The following is a 21,965-nucleotide window of genomic DNA, read 5'->3' on the forward strand; positions in this document are numbered from 1 at the left end:
GCAAGGGACAGCAGTGCTCCAGCCTGGGTCCTCCTGGCCACGGAGGTCTCTGCTCTGGCTACTGAAGCAGGTTGAGTCCTGGTCACAAAGCCTCCGGCAGCTGGGTCCTCTGCCTCTACGGAGAACGAGCTGCCGAACCCTTTGCAGCTAGGAGTTATACGCGGGACTTCCCTTTCTCAGCTGACTTACTCTGAGTAAGGCGTCCTGCTGGCACCTGAAATCAAGGCTGGTGGGCAGAACCAGGGGGCTGGTTCCCTGTCAGTGGCACTCCCTCACCAGGAGGCTTCAGGATCAGCTCTCTCCATTTTCCACAGCTCTATTTGCCAAGAATTTTGCCCAAGGTGCAGCACGCTGCCAGTTTCCCTTGTTTTTGCCAGGTTTTTCGCTGTCCATGCTTTCTCTTCACCAGCTGCTGCCCAGGTTTGAAGAGCAAATGAATCGAGAGCACTTTTTTCCTGCAGCTCCTTTTCTCCTACTTCCAAGGCCTGGGGACACTTGGAAAAATGGGCAGGAGACAGAACGGCACATCTGAGGCCCTCCTGGGAAAGAGGGCGATGCAGGCAGAAGGCTAAGGGGTGCCACCTTTCGTCAGCCAAGGCCTTGGAGGGGCTTTGTTGTTGTTCAGTCGTTAAGTCATGTCCGACTCTTCGTGACTCCATGAACCATATTGCGCCAGGCCTTCCTGTCCTTCACTGCCTCCCTGAGTTTGCTCAGTTTCATGCTCATTGCTTCAGTGATCCTATCTAACCATCTCATCCTCTGCCGTCCTCTTCTCCTTTTGCCTTCAATCTTTCCCAGCATCAGGGTCTTTTCCAAAGAGATCTCTCTTCGCATTAGGTGACCAAAGTATCTGAGCTTGAGCTTCATTATCAGTCCTTCCAATGAGCAATCAGGGTTGATTTCCTTTAAGATTGACTGGTTTGACCTCCTAGCAGTCCAGGGGACTCTCAAGAGTCTTCTCCAGCACCACAGTTCAAAGGCATCAATTCTTCGGCGCTCAGCCTTCTTTATGGTCCAGCTCTCACAGCCATACATTACTACTGGAAAAACCATAGCTTTGACTATGCGGATCTTTGTCGGCAAGGTGACGTCTCTGCTTTTTAATATGCTATCTAGGCTTGCCATAGCTTTCCTCCCAAGGAGCAAGCGTCTTTTAATTTCATGGCTGCAGTCTCCGTCTGCGGTGATCTTGGAGCCCAAATAAATGAAGTCTGTTACTGCTTCCATTTCTACCCCTTCTATTTGCCAGGAATTGATGGGTCCAGATGCCATGATCTTAGTTTTTTTAATGTTGAGTTTCAGGCCAGCTTTCGCACTCTCCTCTTTCACCCTCATCAAGAGGCTCTTTAGTTCTTCTTCACTTTCTGCCATTAGGGTGGTATCATCTGCATATCTGAGGTTGTTGATGATTCTCCCTGCAATCTTAATTCCGGCTTGTGATTCTTCCAGCCTGGCATTTCTCATGATGTACTCTGCATATAGGTTAAATAAGCAGGGTGACAGTATACAGCCTTGTCGTACACCTTTCCCTATTTTGAACCAATCGGTTGTTCCATGACCGGTTCTAACTGTTGCTTCTTGGCCCGCATACAGATTTCTCAGGAGAAAGGTAAGATGGTCTGGTACTCCCATCTCTTTAAGAATTTGCCAGAGTTTGTTGTGATCCACACAATCGAAGGCTTTTGCATAGTCAATGAAGCAGAAGTAGATGTTTTTCTGGAACTCTCGTGCTTTCTCCATGATCCAGCGAATGTTGGCGATTTGATCTCTAGTTCCTCTGCCTCTTCGAAACCCAGCTTGTACATCCGGTAGTTCTCGGTTCACGTACTGCTGGAGCCCAGCCTGTAGGATTTTGAGCATAACCTTGCTAGCATGTGAAATGAGTGCAATTGTGCAATAGTTTGAGCATTCTTTGGCATTGCCCTTCTTTGGAATTGGAACGTCAACTGACCTTTTCCAATCCCGTGGCCACTGTTGCGTTTTCCAAACTTGCTGGCATATTGAGTGCAGCACTTTAACAGCATCATCTTTTAGTATTTTAAATAACTCAGCTGAAATACTGTCATCTCCACTAGCTTTGTTGTTAGCAATGCTTTCTAAGGCCCATTTGACTTCACTCTCTAGGATGTCTGGCTCAAGGTCAGTGACCACACCAGCATGGACATCAGGGACATTAAGATCTTTCTTGTATAGTTCTTCTGTGTATTCTTGCCACCTCTTCTTAATCTCTTCTGCTTCTGTTAGGTCCCTGCCTTTTTTGTCCTTTATCATGCCCATCTTTGCACTAAACATTCCTTTAATATCTCCAATTTTCTTGAAGAGATCTCTAGTCTTCCCCATTCTATTGTTTTCCTCAATTTCTTTGCCCTGTTCATTTAAGAAGGCCTTCTTATCTCTCCTTGATATTCTCTGGAAATCTGCATTCAGTTGCTTATATCTTTCCCTTTCACCCTTGCTTTTCACGTTCCTTCTTTCCACAGCTATTTGTAAAGCCTCATCAGACAGCCATTTTGCTTTCTTGCATTTCTTTTTCCTTGGGATGGTTTTAGTTGCTGCCTCCTGTACAATGTTACAGACCTCCGTCCATAGTTCTTCAGGCACTCTGTCTACCAAATCTGATCCTCTAAATCTATTCATCACCTTCACTGTGTACTCACAAGGAATATGATCTAAGTCATACCTGAGTGGTCTAGTGGTTTTCCCTACATTCTTCAATTTAAGCCTAAATTTTGCAGTAAGAAGCTCATGATCTGAGCCACAGTCAGCTCCTGGTCTTGTTTTTGCTGTCTGTATAGAGCTTCTCCATCTTTGGCTGCAAAGTATGTAATCAATCTGGTTTCGGTATTGACCATCTGGTGATGTCCATGTGTAGAGTCGTCTCTTGTGTTGCTGGAAAAGAGTGTTTGCTATGACTAGCTTGTTCTCTTGACAGAACTCTATGAGCCTTTGCCCTGCTTCATTTTGTGCTCCAAGGCCAAACTTGCCTGTTATTCCGATTACTCCTTGACTTCCTACTTTAGCATTCCAATCCCCTATGATGAAAAGGACATCTTTTTGGTGCTAGTTCTAGAAGGTGTTGTAGGTCTTCATAGAAGCGGTCAACTTCAGCTTCTTCGGCATCGGTGGTTGGGGCATAGACTTGGATGACTGTGATGTTGAATGGTTTGCCTTGGATACGCACTGAGATCATTCTGTCGTTTTTGAGGTTGTACCCCATTACTGCCTTTCCCACTCTCTCATTGACTATGAGTGCAACTCCATTTCTTCTAAGGGTTTCTTGGCCACAGTAGTGGCCAGATATAATGGTCACCCGAATTAAATTCACCCATTCCCGTCCATTTCAGTTCGCTGATTCCCAAGATGTCGACGTTCAGTCTTGTCATCTCATGTCTGACCACATCCAGCTTGCCTTGGTTCATAGATCTTACATTCCAGGTACCTATACAATATTGTTCTTTACAGCATCGGACCTTCTTTTCGCTTCCAGATACATCCACAGCTGAACGTCCTTTCGGCTTTGGCCCAGCCGCTTCACTCTTTCTGGAGCTACTTGGAATTGCCCTCCGCTCTTCCCCAGGAGCATATTGGACACCTTCCGACCTGAGGGGCTCATCTTCCGGCGTCATATCTTTTAGCCTTTTAACATTGTCCATGGGGTTTTCTTGGCAAGGATACTGGATGTGGATTGCCATTTCCTTCTCCAGTGGACCACATTTTGTCAGAACTCTCTGTCATGACCTGTCCGTCTTGGGTGGCCCTGCACGGTATAGCTCACGGCTTCACTGAGTTATGCAAGCCCCTTCGCCACGACAAGGCAGTGATCCATGAAGGGGCTTGGAGGGGCATGCCTCTCCAAAAAAGTGGCAGCCCAAGCCTAAACTAAATTGGATTTTGTTTGCCATCTTTTATCTTGATATCTTTTACTGATCATATGGTAATTTCTTTGATTGCTGTCAGCCACCCAGAGTCACTGAGAGTCAGGCAGCATACATGTTTATTGTTATTATGGTTGGTTACACAGCCAGCCAGATGTTTAGACTACATCATCATCATCATCATCATCATCATCTTTACAGTATTAAATACTGTTAACATGATAATTACAAGGCGGGGTCCCCAACCATCACCATCAGGTGCTGACGCTAAGCTTGGCCAGTCGCGAGGTGGCGGCATGGCGCTTTGCGTAAATCCCGCTGGTTCTGTCCATTTACGATTCTGAGAGCACAAAACACGGCTTATCTCTACACCAGAGTCGAGGCCAACCAGTCCCTCTTCGCTTGCTCCGAAAACAACAGCGCAGTAGTGCTGCTTGAAGGAACCCCGGCAGCTGCACCCACGGCTCAGGCGGGGGCAGCGGGAGGCCCCATGGCCTCCTCGCACATCCCGCAGCAGAGCAGCCCCTGGCGTGCGTGCCCAAGATGGCGCAGGAGCCACCTGCCATTCTGCTAGCCTGCCAGATTCCACCAACCCCTTAGATCAGCCGGCAAGGCTGGCGCCTGGCTCCTGGGCACCAACGCCAAGAACGTCCTCTGGAGGGCAGGTGGGTAAGACGTTGAGGCAACGTGATCAAAAAGAAGCGACTGGTGGGCCTTGTTCAGCTCCAGCAGGAAAGGGAGTTGGTGTGCTTTGCCGCGCTTAGCTGCGAAGAGGTGCCCCAGCTGATCTGCTGGCACTGCAGCTCCAACAGCTGCCCCCTGAAGAATGAGAAGCTGGGCGCCGGAATGAACCATGGGCAGTGCCAGCCTTGGAAGCCGCCCCCCCCCACCCCCACACGCGCACACAATTCCAGGCTTGAAGGAGCAGAGTTCCCACCCCAAGTCTATTCCCCAAAGTGCCCTGAGGTGCTGAACGCACTAAAGGTCCGAAGCAGGGCCTGGGAAGGAATCACTGGCTGAAGGTCCATCTTCACTGGACAGGCCTGGCAGGGCACAGACACAAAGGAAGTGGAATGGGCAGGGTGTGAGCACTTAGGGGAACCCTGCGGTCCAGCTTCAGTGCAGGAATCTACCTTGCAGGGTCTCCAGCAGGGCCGTCCAACCTCTGGCCAAACCCTTCCAGCGAAGGAGCACCTGCCGCCTCTAGAAGAAGTTTGTTTCATGGTTGAGTTCTTTTCGTTTCATGATGTCCAACTGTAATCTGCTTGTCAGTTGAACACATTGTTTCTTGTCAGGTTTCTGGAGCAGCTCTGAACCATTCTGCCGCCCTTTGCCAACACAGCCCTTCAAATACTTGAAGACATCTGTCACATCTCCCCATAGTCTCCTCTTTCCCAGGCCAGACATAGCTGATGCCTCCAACCATTCTCGCAAGATTTTCCTTCCAGGCACTGATCCTCTTGCTTAATGTCCTCCAAACACCCTTCAGTTTGCCAATGTCTTTCCTAAAATGCCACACCTAGAACTAGATGAAATATTCTAGGTGTGGTTTGACCAGTGCTGATGGGAGCAATGACTTTTCTTGGACTTGACACTTGACTTCTGCTGATTCACCCGAGGACTGCATTTGCTTTGTTTGCAGCTGCATCGCACTGTTGGCTCATGCTCACCTTGTAATCCATCAAGACCCTTTGAGTCTCCCACATCCTATATCCACGCTGGTGATTTTTTTCCATTCAAATATGGGCCTTTGCATTTGTCTCTGTTGAAATTCATTTTGCTGGTTCCTGCCTATTGTTCCAGCTTAAGATCTTCCTGAATCTTGATCCTGTAGTCTGACATGTTAGCTATCCCCCCATCTCTGTGTCATCTGCAATTTCAATGTTCATGTTTTCTAACCCTCATCAAAGTTATGTATGCATATGTTGAAGAGCTCAAGGCCTAAGGCACATATCATGATGCAGATCCATTGGCTTGTTGGGAATGATTCACCAACTAGCTTTCCATCCATCCAGTGGTGGCACAGCTTAGCCCATAATTTACCAACTTCTCCCCTACAATCTCATGGAAGATTCTGTTGAATGCTTTGCTGATGTCAAGGTACACCATGTCCCCCACATTCCCTTGGTCCATTAAACCGGTCAGAAAAGATCTGGCTGAGCACAGCTTATGGCAACCCCGCACTGGCCCAGGCAAAGCAAGCCACTCCTCTCTAAATGCTTCCATAACAAGCTGACTGGTATGTAGGTCCCCCCTCCTGCTTAGAGGACAGGAACACCTCTAGCCCTTTCCAAAACCTCTGGCACCATCTCGGTCCTCCAGAAGATCTCAAGCGCCCAGAAAGAGATATTCCCCTCCTTCCCCTCCAGTAACTCTGCTCTGCCAGGGATTCTGAACAAAACCCCAGAGGCTTTCAAGTCCCTGCTTGAAAATGTCTGGGGGGTGGGCTCTGCTGCCTGCCCTGAGCCCACATGAAAAGGCCTCAGCTCTACCACAGACCCTGGAGGGCCCCGGCCTCCCTCACTAACCCTCCATTGTTCCTGCTCTTTTCCCAGCTGCCAATCCGAGAGAGAACAACAGCAACACCTTTTTGGAAGGTGAGGATTCCTGCTGGGCCTCCTTCAGTATGGCCTGTTTCTCCTTTGTTGAGCCAGGACTGCAAGGCTTTGCCCTGAATGGGCACGTCCGCCTCAATATACAGAAGCAAGGCTCCCTCTCGCAAGGCAAGAAAACAGTGCTTGGAGCAGGCATCCTTCCAAACCTCGTGGCATTCCCATCCTCACCCACTTCCCACAAAACCCCCACCCCAACCCCACAGCTCTTGGGCAGAGCAGGTTTTATTTTGCCCCACCAGGGCTCTGACAGAAGTGGGCGATGCATGGCGTGGCCCTCTTGTGGAGGAGCCAGGAAGCTGGTGAGGGGAGGAGGGGGGGCTCCCAGGTGGAACCAGAGCCCCGTGAAGTCTGAAGGCAGGTGAGGAGGAGGAGGAGGAGGAGGAGGAGGAGGACCACCAGAGTGGGTCCCGCCAGGGCCGCCAAGAGCCAGTCCAGAGCCAGCTGTAAACACCCAGCCACAACTGCATGGATTCCTTCTGGGCTGTTCGGTTCCCAGTGCCTGAAGCTGGATCACGGCCAATTAGGGCACGATTCCCTGCAGCGACTGTCATTGGGTGAGGGCCGAAAGAAGTGGTCAGTCCCCCCCCCGCCCGTCAAGAGTGTGCTCCCAGTCTGTCCATCTCCGGCCCTTCTAGGGTCCTCTGCTGCCCTGCAACTTGAGGGGCAGAGCGCGCGTGTCCCAGGGCCCTGCCAGCTGAGCTGCACCAGGTTCCCTGCACTGCCCCAGGCCTTCTCCAAGGTGGCCGGCAGCGTTTCAGTCGTGGGAGCAACAGGAACCTCCAGGGCCAGACAAGCCCTCAGCAGCTGGAGTTTCAAACTAGTCAGCCACTGCACTGTCCTTCCTCTCTTTTCACTTTCCAGGTTCAAAATCACTCCAGGAGGACGACAGGTGGGCGATGGGCGTATGTCAAGCACGCTGCTGCACGCAGCCTCAGGGCAGGCTATAAATGTCATCACGGCCACCCACCTTCTGAGCAAAGAGAGCGAAAGAGGCCCTTCTCCCCCGCAAGCGAAGATCCGGCCCAACCACCGCAATGGGTGAATGTCGGGCCGACCGGAGAGGAGCAGAAGGGAACAGGCGTGTCTCAGAGAAGATTCCCTACTCCTGGCGAGGGGGGAGGGTGAGAAAGAAACTCAAGGAACTGCCACTTGATTTCGCTAGGCAGACGCCGCATTGCAGAGCTGCTCTGACAGGCATCCAGATTACCCAACTAGCGCTGAAGGCGGTTCCCAAAATCCAAGCCATTCCCATTTCCTGGCCTTGCTTCCAGCCAGATGATGTTTTCCAAAAGAGGGGCGCTGCCGTCTGGGGACAGTCAAAGCCACTCCCTGCCCCTCCCAACTGGCAGGCAGAGCCTGGCAGGCAGAGCGTGCCACATCCTGCCTGTGGATTTCTCCGCTCCGAGCCGCTTCCTGGAGCCCGTCTGCTTCTTCCTCAACAGAAAGGGGGTCGGCCTTTCCAGCACAAGGTCAAGCTGCCAGTCCATGTCCTCTTCCTTATGGAAGGACCGGGCCGCGGGCATGCCTGTCACTGAAAGGTGGGTGCCTGGCCCTGGCCAGGCTTCCTGTGCCCACGATGGCCACGGAGGCTCAGGGGAACCAAGAAGGTAGCCCCTTTCCCACAGGGGGTTGTTTCCTGGACCATCCATGAACCAACCTTCAGGAGGACACCCACGGCTCCCAGGTTCTCAGCCCAGATTCTCTGAACGAGGACCACCACTCAATTTGGCAATGCCGGCACCAGTGGGTCATGGAGATGGTGTGCAGCGAGGTCTGTCCCGTGAATCTTACGGTGCCAACACTGCAGCGTTCTGAGATGATGTGCCTTTCGTTCTCCACGGAGCTCCTGAGCGTTCCTCAGGGCGGGCTTTTTCCAGAGTTCCTCCAAGAGGCTGTCAGAAATAGGGAACTTCTCTGGGCTGGCCCAAAGCAGGAGGACCTCGTCCGTGGCTCCTTCACAGGGGTGCTTAGGCGCCAGAAGTCCTTCCTGTTCTCTGGGGCGCCAAATTAGACCTTTGGGAGACCCGACCCATCCTCTGAATCAGAAGACATGGCATATTTTGTTCCTTCTCTACATCTGACTTCCTCACGGCTTTCACCGTGGCTGTATCTTTTACGGTTACACAAGCCGAAGGACACGCACCAGCCCAAGAAGATGAAAGTCAGGAATACGACGCGCCTACATTTTTCTCCCGACTCTCCATCCTGACGCATTTTGAGGAACATTGTCTTCATCAGGGAAATGCTGCCGCAGGAACGGCAACCTGGGTCCAATGGTTGGGAGAGAGGGGCGCAACCCTTCCAGTCCGGCTGGCGCGCTTGGCAGAAGATCACCAAATCCCAGAGTTGGGGGGACCTCAGAAGATATCAAGTCCAACCCCCACACATTGCAGGATCCACTACACCATCTCCAGCGGAATTGGGGATCAGGGGCAGGTCTTCAATGGTTCGATGGGGGGTTCTGGTTGTTGCCTGTGGGGAGGAGAGGCCAGCCTCAGGCACATCAGGGTGGGGTGCCTCAGGGCTCTACTCTCAACACAAGAAGAAGCAGGGAAGGCCACCCAAAAGTGGGGGTTCCATATCCCCCAGATGCCAATGACGCCCCGTCATCAACGCCTGCAAGCTGTAAGGGTCCGGGTGAGACTCACCCTCACAGGATTGAGGGGCTATGGATTCAAGTGCCAGTGGGCCCCCTAGCTCCAAATGGGGGGCAATCTTGGGGTGCTCTTGGACTCTCAGCTCCTGCCCACTTTGGAACTGTTTCTGGAACAAAAGGTGTTGGCTATAATCACTCACGCTCTTGCCAGCTGAGGACTGGGCTACCGCAATGCACTCTATGTGGGACTGCCCCTGAAGACCACCTGGAACTGCATCTAGCGTGTAATGCAGCAGCCTGCGTGTTTACCAGGACAACCTGCGACTATCTTTTAACACCAATATTGTGGGAGCTGCGTCGGTAGCTGACTTGTCCCACTGCAATTCAAGGTGCTGGTGACTTCCCAGGACCTGGCTCTCGTCAAGACCACCTGCTGTGAAGAGAATCTGCCAGTGGAGGCTGCTTGCTGAGGGTGCCCACACCGCACGAGGGGCAATGATGGGTGACTGCACGAGCTCCCCGCCCCCGTGGATTGCCCTCCCACCAGAGAGAAGAACTACACCTTCGCTCCCAGCATTCAGGAAGCCTTTATAAACGTGGCTTTTAGGGACAAGATGAGAACAGATTTACCAAGTTGAGGTGGCTTTGGCTGTTTGATGTTTATATCATGATAACTGTTGATCTGTGTCAATAATATTTCCTTTCATTAATGGTACTGATAACAATGTAGTGTGTGTATTTTGGTTTTGGCTGTAAGTTCCTTGACTGAAGTGACTCAGGAACCCTTGTGATAAAACAAATAATAAAACAAAGCATCTTTACACACTGCACTTGCCAGAGTGGGGTCTTTGGAAAAAAGTGCATGTAGAGTCGCGTGAAAAAGAAAGTCCACCCTCTTTGAGTTCTATGGTTTTACGTTATCAGGACATAAAAATCATCTGGTCCTCAGCAGTTCTCAAAAGTAGGTAAATACAAGCTCAGATGAACAACAACACATGACATATTACACCATGTCATCGTTTATTTTACAAAAAGAAAGCCAAAATGGAGAAGCCATGGGTGAAAGACTAAGTACGCCTTATGATTCAATAGCTTGTAGAACCACCTTTAGCAGCAATAACTTGAAGTAATCGTTTTCTGTATGACTTCATCAGTCTCTCACATTGTTGTGGAGGAATTTTGGCCCACTCTTCTTGACAACATTGCTTCAGTTCATTGAGGTTTGCGGGCATTCGTTTATGCACAGCTCTCTTGAGGTCCCGCCACAGCATTTCAATCGGGTTGAGGTCTGGACTTTGACTGGGCCATTGCAACATCTTGATTCTTTTTTCAGCCATTCTGTTGTAGATTTGCTGGTGTGCTTGAGATCATTGTCCCGTTGCATGACCTAATATCGGCCAAGTTTTAGCTGTCGGACAGATGGCCTCACATTTGACTCTAGAATACTTTGGTATACAGAGGAGTTCATGGTCAACTCAATGACTGCAAGGTGCCCAGGTCCTGTGGCTGCAAAACAAGCCCAAATCATCACCCCTCCACCACCGTGCTTGACGGTTGGTATGAGATGTTTGTGCTGATATGCTGTGTTTGGTTTCCGCCAAACGTGGCACTGTGCATTCTGGCCAAACATCTCCACTTAGGTCTCGTCTGTCCAAAGGACAGTGTTCCAGAAGTCTTGTGATTTGTTCAGATGCAACTTTGCAAACTTAAGCCATGCTGCCATGTTCTTTTTAGAGAGAAGAGGCTTTCTCCTGGCAACCCTTCCAAACAAACCATACTTGTTCAGTCTTTTTCTAAGCGTACTGTCATGAACTAACATTTAACGTGCTAACTGAGGCCTGTAGAGTCGGAGATGTAACTCTTGGATTTTTTGCAATTTCTCTGAGCATTGCACGGTCCGACCTTGGGGTGAATTTGCTGGGACGTCCACTCCTCAGAAGATTGGCAACTATCTTGAATGTTTTCCACTTGTGAATAATCTTCCTCACTGTAGAATGATGGACTTTAAATTGTTTGGAAATGGCCTTACAACCCTTCCCAGATTGATGGGCAGCAACAATTGCTTCTCTAAGGTCATTGCTGATGTCTTTACTCTCTGGCATTGTGTTAACACACACCTCAATGCTCAAGACCAGCAAACTCTCAAAACTTCGGCTTTTATAGAGGTAGCCACACTTGCTGATGATCAATTGATCAAGGGCGTTTGATTAGCAGCACCTGGCTGCTACTCTTCATACCTACGGAAGCAGTAAGGGTGTACTTAGTTTTTCCACACACGGCTTCTCCATTCTGGCTTTCTTTTTGTAAAATAAATGATGACATGATGTACTGTGTCGTCTGCTGTTGTTCATCTGCGGTTGTATTTACCTACTTTTGAGAACTGCTAAGGAGCAGATGATTTTCATTATGTCCTGATACATAAAACCATAGAACTCAAAGAGGGTGTATTTTCTTTTTCACACAACTGTATGACATATTCTTTCCTTTCTCCATAAAGGTAAGACCCAAATCCCAAACGGGGGAATGAATGGGTCACGTGGATCGGGCAGCCTTCTTACATGCGGTTCGAGCCTGACCAAAGCAAACCTCAACGCCCCCCTTTTAAAGAAAGGAGGATCGGAGGCTCCTCCTCGCGGCTCAGCGAGCCCAAGGTCCTGGGGACTGGGAACCCAGTGAGCAGCCTCGCTTCCCCGGACAAGGAAGGGAGCTGCAGGGACCCACTTCCAGGCTCCCCTGGAACTCCTCCCCGGGAGCAGAAACGCAGGGGCCACAGGGCTCCAGGCCACCTGCTGGGCGCCTGGACCTGGCAAATGAAGCCGCCCCTCCTTCTCCAGAGAGGCCCCTCTCCTCTCCCTTGTGCTGCAAAGCACAAGGAAGAGAACAGAGCTGAACGGCCTTGAGTTGCCTTTCTTACACTTGCGCGTTTCGGTAACGTCTCCCCTCTCAATAAAGGCCTCAGGCAAAGAAAAGAAAGAACCGTCAATTTGTAGGTTTCTCAGTTGACCCCAAAATACGTGCTGGAACCCTTTCCAAATCTTATTGCTCAGAAACATGTTCCTGGCATTCGCTGTTTCCATCCAGACACGCCAGGGCTGTGGACACCAGGCCCCTCAGCCAGGAGCCAAACTAAGGAGCCATAACCCTGCTGTGGCATTTGGGCGTCTACCCCCAGGAGCTCCAGAACGCAGGCACAGCGGCCGGCCCTGCCCGGGTCACTGACCTGCTTGGCGATCGATGGCTTGAGGGCGGAAGGCGCCTCCTTGGTGACCGACTGCTGGCGGGCGTGGGCGGGGGCGTAGGTAGGCTCCGGCTGCAGCAGGTTCCCGCTGGAGGGCCGAGGCTTCTGGGCAGCAGAGACCGTGAGCTGCTGGGACTTGCCGCGCTGCAGGGGGGGCTGCGGCGGCGGGGCGGGGGCTGAGCGCTGGGGCTGAGGACCAATGGTGATCTGGGGGGGCGAGAGCATGTTTTGCAGGTTCTCCTGCAGGGACAGCTGCCGCTTGGTGAACTCCGAGCCCTGCCGCGTGAACTCGTCACTGTAACTGTGGCTGTGGATGATGTGCTTGCTGGTCGAGAGGTCCTCGCTCTTGCTGTAGCCATGAAAGGGGGCAAAGGTGTCGGCCGGGTTGCCCTCCACCGGCCGGTGCGGATGGGAATGGAGCGGGCCGCCAGCCGGCCCATCGGAGGCCATGTGAAAGAGAGGGTTCTGGAAAGAGAGGGGGATCCGGAGCTGCTGGGCCGAAGAGGGGCCACCCCCATCGGTGGTGACGCCCATCTGGCTCAGCCGCAAGCCGGCCGCGATGCTGGAGCCGCTGCCCTGGGAGAGTCGGCTTGGCCGCAGCCCGAGGCCAGCCGTGATGGACGCCTGGCTGCTGTTCAGCAGGTCGCCCACGCTGTGCAGGTTGGAGACACTGTTCATGCGGCTGTCCTGCAGGTCCAGCATCGAGACGCTCTTGTTGACGCTCAGCACCTTCTGGTCCGGCTCCGTGATGTCCGAGCTGCTGGTGCAGTATGCGGGGGAGGAGCGGGCCAGAGGTGGCCGTGGCACAAAGAACATGTCTTTTGAGCCTTTCTCCTTGGTCGGGGAGGGTAACCGGGTCATGTCGATGGAACTGCAGGGAAGGGAGCATGAGCACCCGGTGAGGGGCGAAAGGGGACCCAAGGAGCAGCTGCAAAGGGTTGGGCAAGGCAAGGCAGCCTGCCAAGGTCCTGCCTGGGACTCCCCCCTCCCCTAGTGGTGCCAGCACATCTCGGCCAGCACGTCCAAAGCCAAAGGCCCACAGGAGAACAGCCTCCAAGTGGCCAAGAAAGGGGGCCTGGCCATGGGGAAGGGGGCCAGCAAGAGGGAGGCTTCTCCACAGCACCCCTGCCTCCCTGAGGGTTCACCCGGCTACACAGGGGGGCAGAGAGACAGCAAAGCACTTGGGGGCCTGGCAGCCCTTACCTGTTCATGGCTCGCATCATGTAGGGCTGCATGTCCACGGAGCTGTGAGGAGAAAGCTGGAGTCAGGCAGGAAGCCCTTCGGGTACACGCTCACACCCCGAACCTCCCGTAGGCAGCCTCGGAGCACTGTCCTCCCGCCCCCCGCGGGCTCTTGGCGTTGCTCAGGAGAAAACCCAGCACAGACCCAGGCGAGAGCCCATGCTGGGGCGGGACCCACAGGTAGACGCCCAGCTGCCGTCTCCTGCCTTCAAATGCCCACCCCAGGCCTGACCTGTTGAGGTCGCGCATCATGTACGAGGACTGCACATCGGCCGACGGCCCGCGGAGGATGACTGGCTTCGGCTGGAGCCGCTCGCCCTGGTGGCTGGGCTGTCGCTGGATGTGCGGGTTCCTGAGGGCGAGGCTGATCTCGTTCAGCAGCCGGGGCAGCGGGCCCAGCTTGATCAGGGCCTCCTACACAGGGGAAGCAGCGGACAGGCGCTCTACACCGCAGCCGGAAGCAGAGGGGCCCGCCCCTGCCTGAGTCTGGCGGCAGCCCCCCCACAAGCACCTTGCTGAGCTGGGGCAGGACCTCCCACAGCAGAGCGTGCAGCGTGGAGAGCTCGCGGCCAAGATCGATATAGCCCTCGAAGCTGCTGCTGGTGGTGAGGGCGTCCAGGTTGGAGATCTCGTACAGGAACTGCTGCATGCTGGCCCACTCCAGCTCCAGGAACTCGTTCATGAATGCCATGTACTCTTCCTTGCTGCCAAATCTGCCACAGTGGGTGGGGGGAGGAATAACCACGTTTTTCGTTACTCGAGGACCGGTCAGCTGGCGGTAACACGGATTGCGGCTACGCTGCTGCTCGACTTGCCAACCCAGCCCCTTCCCTCCCTACCCCTGCACACCCTGAAGCGCAAAGCAGAGCAACAGTCTCAGCTCCGTCTCAGCTCCGTTGCTTCATGCAGCACGAGCCCGTCACGCCCAGCCCTGCCAAAGGGCAGCCGAGACTGGCCACCGAGCCAGCGGTCAGCAAACCATGCACCCTCGCCTTGAAGAAGGAGCACGGCTTCACTGGGTCCTCCAAGAACTGCCCTGCCCGGTTGGGAAATGACTCCGGGGAGCTGGAGGGTGCTCCCCTCTCCCACCACGGGTCCCCCGCTGGGGAAAGCCCTCAAGAGATGTGTCCAACCCCTCTTCCAAGCCAGCCACGCTACTGGCCACCCTCACCCCTTCTTGTGGCAATGATTCCCACAGGCTACCGATGTCATCCAGGAGACCTGTGGAAGAGAGTGCCTCCAAGGGCAGGGAGGTGGCACCTGCGGAAAACCAGCCGCTCCTCACCAGGAGCTCCAGCAATCCCGCGTGGGCTGTGGCGAAGACAGAGGGAAGCACCCGGTCTTAGAAAGGCTGGGGGAGCCCTCAACCAACCGCAGTGGCTTTGCTCCAGCCTGCAGCAAAGATCTAACCCACGGGTGGCGTCTCCAGTCAGTGTCATCGCCTGGTCCTCTCCAAGGGCCCCTACGGAGGGGAAAGGCTCTCTCCAGGCCAGGCGGGATTTCACCCACTTTGGTCGCTTGGTCAGCTCTTTCCCAAGCCAAAGAATTCCAACCTCTCTGGCCCCAACCTTCAGCTCTTTCCTCAGCTCTACTACGTCTCTGGTTGAGCAGTGGCCAGAACCGAACCCAGAACCCTGACCCAGGCAGACCACCATCTGGCACAAGGGAGTCCCGAGAGTGCCGTTTCCTCGGCCCCTTCCTGATCCTCGTCCCTTGCCCAGAACCGGCCCTTTCATAGCTGCTTTTGCTCCCCTAAACAGCTGAGGATCCCCCAGAACCTGGGGCAGCTCCACGCGGCGGATGTCTCAGCCCGTGTCTCCAGTCCCCACGCTGATCCCGGGAGGGCCCCACTGCAGACTTCCCTCCCTTGAGAAGACTGCCCATGTGTGCTCCTTCCTCGCCTTCCGCTGCTTCAACCAGTTAGGAATCCACCGAAGGACAGATGCTCTCAGCCTGCAGCCAGCGGGCCCTCTCAAGAGCCTTTCGCGGAGTCTCAGGTCGAAGGTTCGTTAACGGTCACCTGCTCCAGCACTCTGCGAGAGCCCCCCAGGCAGATGGCCACCTGCCTCTCTTCGAAGATCTCTAGCCGAGGCACTTTGCTCCAAGGTTTGAGGGTGTCCAAATGTCCGGCATCAACCCAGGGCATTGCAGAAGGCGCACCACAAAACGTCCACTGAGTTGGTGAGGGGAAATCCACCAGAGCAGAACGCAGGCCAGCTTTCCTTCCGCAGGACCAGTTCTGCGCCTGCAATGGGCACGCAGCGGCTTGGCCTCTGATTTCCAGGAGGGCCTCGGCTGCATCAGCAATGCCGCCTCCGAGCGCTTGGCAACTCAAGCGGCTGTGCTCAGGACCCAGGGGCAGTTCCAGCAGAGCCCCTCGAGATGCCCCGGAAGGGCTGGCCTTGCTCCTCCCTTTCGTTCAGTTGTTCGGATTTCCTCCCGGGGAAAGTCCATCCAGGCCCAGGGCCTCTCCTCTGTCTTTAGCAGCAAAGCCAGATGCCTGGCATCCAGCACCCCTGCTCAGTGACCCAACCACTTCCTGCTGCTTGGAAACGGGGGGTCTTGCAGGTCATCTAGTCCCCCCCGCTTCAAACGCATCAAAGAAGTTCCCGCTCTTTTCTCTTGCTGCACGCTGTATGTTTGCTTTTTACTTTTTCTGCCAGATTCGCTGTTCCTCTCACTTTGCGTCGTTAGGGCATTTCTTCCAATCCTTTTTTTGCTTTCCAGCCTCCTCTTCCTAGGCCTGGCTGGCCTTTTCTCACAAGACGAAACACCTTCTAGTTGAGCCTCAGTTATTGTGGGAACACACAAAACCAAAGCAAGAGGAAACCCCACCACCCCCTCCCCAGCCCTGGTGGCGCCGTGACTGGGCATTCACACAAAAGGCAGCCGGAAGGCTTCACGCAGACTCTTCCTAAATTCTGACCTTATTTCAGACCACCCATGGAAGAGCCCCCTCCTCAAACCCTGGGAGGCACTGCCCCTTCTGGGCCCAGAAAAACCACTGCCTTTATGCTAACAGGGGCCCCTCAAGACACCAAAAAGAATTAGGCCACAGGGCAAAGGGTTACTTTTCTATCTGCCACTGAATTAAGAAAAAATAGGATTTAATGGGTGTTTCACCATCTTTTTTCCACCTGGATCACCTGGCTGCTATCCTCTGCAGTACCGAAGACAGCCTAGAAAACTGCTTCATCCGGAGAGCTATCCACGCATCCCACCCGCCCCCCGCACAAGAGGAGGCTGGCCAGCAAAGCCCAGGGCTTCCTCCCTCTTCACTGGCAATCCCCTTATTTCACATCAGAAGTTCCTCCTCAATCGGAATAAATCTTTGCCGACAGCAAACTGAAGCAAAAGCTGCTTGAGGGACGTATGCAGGCCTTTCTTTTTCACACGCTTCCTAAAAATGGCACGTTTTGCACCAACACCGGGTTTCCGAAAGAAAGGAAGGAGGCGGCTAGAATGGGGGACCAGGTGGAATGATGGGGAAACAGAGGGAGCTTGGGAGGAGGAAGGGGCAAAATGGGAGGGGAGGGATGCTGCTATGGAAGAGCAGGATGGCCCTCCGGCTCTTCCCTGCCTGGCTGCAGGCAAACACACGTCTCCCCCGCCTAAGAAGTCCCAACACGCCCAGGCAGTCTGGGAGGCCTCGGCTTTTTGGACCACGTTCCCGCAAGACGCTGGCACAGCCACCAGCTTTTGTGGCTTCCACAGAGGATAGGATCCACTAATGGAGGGCTGTCAGCCTTGAAGACCCCACGTTACCTCCAGGTTGGGGGCAGCATCCCTCCAAATCCCCCTTGCCGGGGAAGGGGAACGTCCCCATCTCCTGTTGCGAGATTCTCCAAGGCTCCTGTCCGCCGCCTGGGAGGAACCCAGCACCTTCCTGGCCTGATCCTACCGGACTGTCCTTCTGTCTGGAGGCACGGGGGGAAAGGGAAGGGGAGCCTCAAGCAGTATCGAGCAGAGCCCTCAATCAATTAACCTGCGGGGGAATTCTGGGAGTTGAAGTCCACCCACTTGAAGTAGGCAAGGTTGAGAAAAACTGCCCCAGGCACATTCCCCGGGCACGAGGCCGCGAGGGCTGCTGGGAAAAGGCGGACAGGTGGGCCTGTCCTGGGGCCAAGCAGGGAAGAGAGGGGAACCTCGGAGGGGGCTTTTTCCTCGGGCCACCCAAGACGACCCCCACTGAAGACCATCTTAGCTGGCGGGTGAGAACCCCACTGCAAAAGGCCCCTCCCTGGCCCGCCAGGGCCGTCGACACCACGCCAGCGGGGCGGATTCCACAGCCGCTTCCTGGTCCGGGAAGGGTCCGGGCTTCGGGACAACCTTCCCAGGCAGCAGACCAGGGCAGAAGGACGTCCTCACTGCCAGCAGAGCATCCACGCTGCAGGCTGGCTGTGGGGCCCAGCTGGGCCTCCAGGTACACCCTGCATGCTATGGTCCTTCTGGGGAACATGGTCTTCGGGAGCCGAATGCCCTGAAATACCCCAAGGCCCCAGGAGTCACTTCGATTAAAAAGAAAAAAGAAAGAGGCAGAGGTATTTTGAAAGAAATACATGCCCCAAAATGCCTATTTGGGCTCTTTGTGCGAACTGAAAACCTCCCCATTTCCTCTTCTCCACCTTTTGGGACACAGCTGAGACCACCCTGCTCCCACCCTGCACAGGCTCCTTGCACGGCAAGGGCCCCCTGCGGCCCTCCAGTCCACCTCTGCTCCCACTCACCCACCATCTATTGGGGTCTTCATTTCCTCTGCCCGACCCCTCTTCCTTTCAGGAAGACCTTTACCACATATTGAGCCGAAGTCTACCTCCCTGTAACTTTGACCCAGGACTGGGCGTCACCTTCTCAGGACGGAGAGTGGACCACTGCCTACATAGCGCTCCTCGGAGGCATCTTAAGAGGGCAACCACGTTCCCCTCTCAGTCCCCCTTCTCAAGCCTCCAGCGGTTCCCTCCCCTGCACCTGCCTTCCGAAGGGACCTGGCTGCCTTCCGAGAGGCCCCACGGGGCTGGGGGGCACAAAAAGCAGTCTCTTGGTTGATCCAGGAGAGAAGGGAGCCTGGCCACAGCTGCCAGGTGATGCTCTCGCCCAGTGCTCTACCCCTGAAGCTCCTCATGGGGCAGATGGTGGAAAACTCACCCCCCCAGCTGGAGGGCGGGCCCCCACCCCGTCCCCACCCCGTCCCCACCCCGTCCCCACCCTGTCTCCACCCCGTCCCCACTGCCTTCCAGCCTCCGCCACCCCTCCGCACTCACTTGGTGAAGTTAGCCAGGTTCTGGATGACCTTGGCGATGAGCGTAAGGGTGCGGGAGGTCTGCTCGTCCGGGTACTCTTGCAAGAGGCCGAAGAGGCTGGGGGACATGACTGCCGGGCACAGGAAGCGCAGGAAGAGGGATGCGCTGATCAGGCGGTCTGCAATGTCTTCCCGGCCCCTTTCAGCGCAGCGCAGCCGCCACGACGCAAAGACCTCCTTCAGCTCCCGTGGGAACACGCTAGGACCGGGAGGGGTGAGGGTTACTGCCTGCCCTCCCTGCAGGGCTGCCCCCATGCCCCCAGGCTGCCTGCTCCCAGCAATCCATTTCTCCCCCCATGCCCAGGTGTGCAGGAAAAGGGGGAGGCCGGGAGGAGTCCACAGCCCCACACTGACCAGTGGGAGTTGACCACTTTGCAGAGGGCCAGCTCGCAGCACATGCGGAGATTGGCCTGGTGGTCAGCCAAGGTGGAAGCCGAGCACTTCATGGGGTCCACCTCACAGTTCTCCTCGGACTCGTACAAAGCTCGGATGAACTCACCTGGAGGGGGCAGAGCAGACAGGGATGGGCCCCCAACCTCCTCCCCCAGGCGCCCACTGGTCCAGCCCTGCGCAAAGTCCTGTTTGCACGCGGAGCCCCGCTGGGCTCAGGGAGACTGCAAGACCTCCCCCCGGCAGAGAAGACCAAGCGGGCAGGCAGGGGGAAGAGGCGCCTGGTCTCCCTCGAGAGGCCAGGCCAGATCTGACCCCGAAGCCCAAGGCTCCTACGGCTGCACCTACCCGTTCACCAAACACTTAACCACATCCCCTTGCCTGGCGCTGAAAGTTACAATCTCCAGAGGGGCAGCTTGTTACTCTACACGCCGCCCAAAGGGGCTGCTCCCCCCACACACACCCAGTGGCTGCTGACAGGGTGCCCCCCCTCCTCCCAAGCCCCCCTACCAATTGCATCCTTGAGGTATTTTTGCCCGATCAGCTTGAGATACTCCTCTATGGCTTTCGTGGCCAGCGTGTTCTCCCGGAAAATGAGGTGCTCGCGGTCCATGAAGCGGTCCACTTCAGTCATGGCCATGTCAGACAGGAAGTCCTGCCGGGAACGTGTGGGAGAGAAGCTGCTGCAGAAGCCGTGCCGCCGAGCACGCCCGGACCGTTCCGTGAGGGGGCCCTGCCCGCCTCCCTGCCCTCCCCAGGGTACCTTGGCCTTGCCGGTGCTCTGGAGGATGTGCACTAGAGCGCAGGCAACCTCCTCCTTGCTCTTGACGCTCAGGACGGGCTCCAGCACAGCACACAGCATGCGGTAGTTGTTGGTGACGTACTCCGCGAACTCCTTGTACAGCTCCATGGGCAGGATGCTCATGGCCTGGAAGCGGCTCTTGACGCGGACAGCCGGGCAGCCGGACTTGCTCTTGCTGGCGCTGGGCTGACTGAGCGGGTACCACTGCTCGGCGAAGTGGCGCCCGGTGACGCTGGCGATGGGGATGCTGACCATGCCCACGTAGTTGCTCTTGTCCTTCTTGCGCTTTTTGTCCGTGTCCTTGTAGAGGTGCAGCCGGATGGTGCGCACGGCCGGCAGGTTGTTGAACTCAAAGTGCTCCCCCCAGAAGACGTTGTCTGTTCGCATCTTGCTGGTTGTGCGCGCGTAAAGCATGTCATCCAGGCACAGCTCACAATAGTAGCGCTTTTTGGGGGGCAAGTCCCGCGCCTCGATGATCCACAGCTTCAGCACGTTGTCCACGCGTCGGCTATTGTCCTGCGCAAAGAGGAGAACGGGGCTGAGGCCTGGATGGAAGCCTGTGCCGGTGCTCCAAAGGACCCAGGAAACAGCGGCGTGCCAGCCAGACCCAGGGGCACGGGGAGGGCCAGGGGATCATGCTCTCCCTCTCTCAGGCATGCCTCCATCTCTCCCCATCCCCCAGGATGTTTGGCTCCTTCAACGCACACAAGAGGCCCAACCACCTGAATGACCAGTCCAGAAGAACCATCTGCTCCCTCATCTCTTCCAACCTGGGTCCCACTCTAGCCTGGCCTAGCCCTACTGACCACATCTAGGCCCACCGGGGCAGGACTGGGCACCTATCTTCCCAAAGAGATGAACCACAATACGTGGCCTCTCCGTGGTGCACCACTTAGCATCTCCCCACCAAGCAAATCTCTATTTCCCCAAGCCTTTTAACTGACACAGCCATTTTAGCGCTATTAATTCTTATTCCTCGGCTTTGAGTTTATAATTGATTTATTGCTGCGTGGGAGGGACCCTATATTCTCTGTCTCACAAGCAGCGTGGAGAATCTCTGCTATGGGGTGGCCTAAAAATAGTACAAATGAGGAACGCAGCAGGAGGCTGGAGAGAAAGAAGCCCCCGCTGTACCCCAAGGGTCGACAAGAACCCGGCTGAGCTGGAAGAATCTCAGGGCTGGGAGGCCTCGAGGTCACCCGGTCCAATCCCGGGCCTGGGACAGAAACCCGCCACCGTCACGTTTGGAATGGAGAGCTGAGTCCACCTTCTGCTGAAGCACCGCCAGCAGCTGCCCCCCGAGAAGTCTGTTCTGTTGTGGAAAGCTATTAGGAATTGCTTCTTGATGTCCCAGAGCAATTTGCTTCCTGGTAAATTAAACTCAGAGCTGCTTGTCTGTTTTTGGGAACAACTCTGTCGTCTTCTACCTACAGCTCTTCATCTGCTTGAAGGTGGCTATCGCATCTCCCCACAGTCTTCTCCAGGCCAGATGTGCGAAATGCTTCCAACCTAAATGCCTCCTGAATGTTTCCTCGTATCTTGCTGGCTGTTCTTAGGACACCATCCAGTTTGCCAGTGTAAGCACATCGTGTCCAGAACTGGACCCAGTATTCTAGGCGTGGCCTAACCAACACGGAGAGGAATAATTGCCTCGACACTGGACTTCTGTTGATGCAACCAAGGATCGCATTGGCTTTTTTTACAGCTGCATCACACTCTAGGCTCATGCTCAGCTTGTGATCCTCCTAAACTTTCTGCAGATGCCACTCCCCAGTATACCCACCTCATCTTGTACTCATGTTTATTTTTTTCCACCAAATGTATGACTTTTTGTCTCTGGTGAAATTCCTCTTGAAAGTTGCTGCCCATTATTCCAGTTTGCCAAGATCCTCCTGAATCTTGATACTC

At 54.8% G+C, this 21,965-nt stretch overlaps 1 protein-coding gene across 13 annotated transcripts in view; it reads right to left on the reverse strand.

Annotated features, from left to right (window-relative positions):
* SYNGAP1 (synaptic Ras GTPase activating protein 1) overlaps positions 1-21,965 on the reverse strand; it is a 51,706-nt gene that overhangs the window by 5,572 nt on the left and 24,169 nt on the right. For 10 of the 13 annotated variants that reach the window (XR_015798001.1, XM_088151219.1, XM_088151217.1 and 7 more), the window contains 8 exons: positions 20,019-20,573; positions 19,766-19,910; positions 19,220-19,364; positions 18,828-19,064; positions 14,078-14,279; positions 13,799-13,980; positions 13,528-13,569; positions 12,307-13,195 (listed from right to left, as the gene is read on the reverse strand). Coding sequence is in view for 12 of the 13 variants with exons in the window: in XM_088151219.1 (XP_088007345.1) it covers positions 12,307-13,195; positions 13,528-13,569; positions 13,799-13,980; positions 14,078-14,279; positions 18,828-19,064; positions 19,220-19,364; positions 19,766-19,910; positions 20,019-20,573 (2,397 nt within the window). In the remaining variant the exon portion in view is untranslated. The other 3 variants (XM_088151225.1, XM_088151223.1, XM_088151227.1) reach the window with 3 other exon arrangements.

This window comes from Python bivittatus, unplaced genomic scaffold (assembly GCF_059951505.1).
Source record: "Python bivittatus isolate LINGU-HERP-01145 unplaced genomic scaffold, Pbiv_v1 ctg000650_np1212, whole genome shotgun sequence".
NCBI classification, from domain to species: Eukaryota; Metazoa; Chordata; class Lepidosauria; order Squamata; family Pythonidae; genus Python; species Python bivittatus.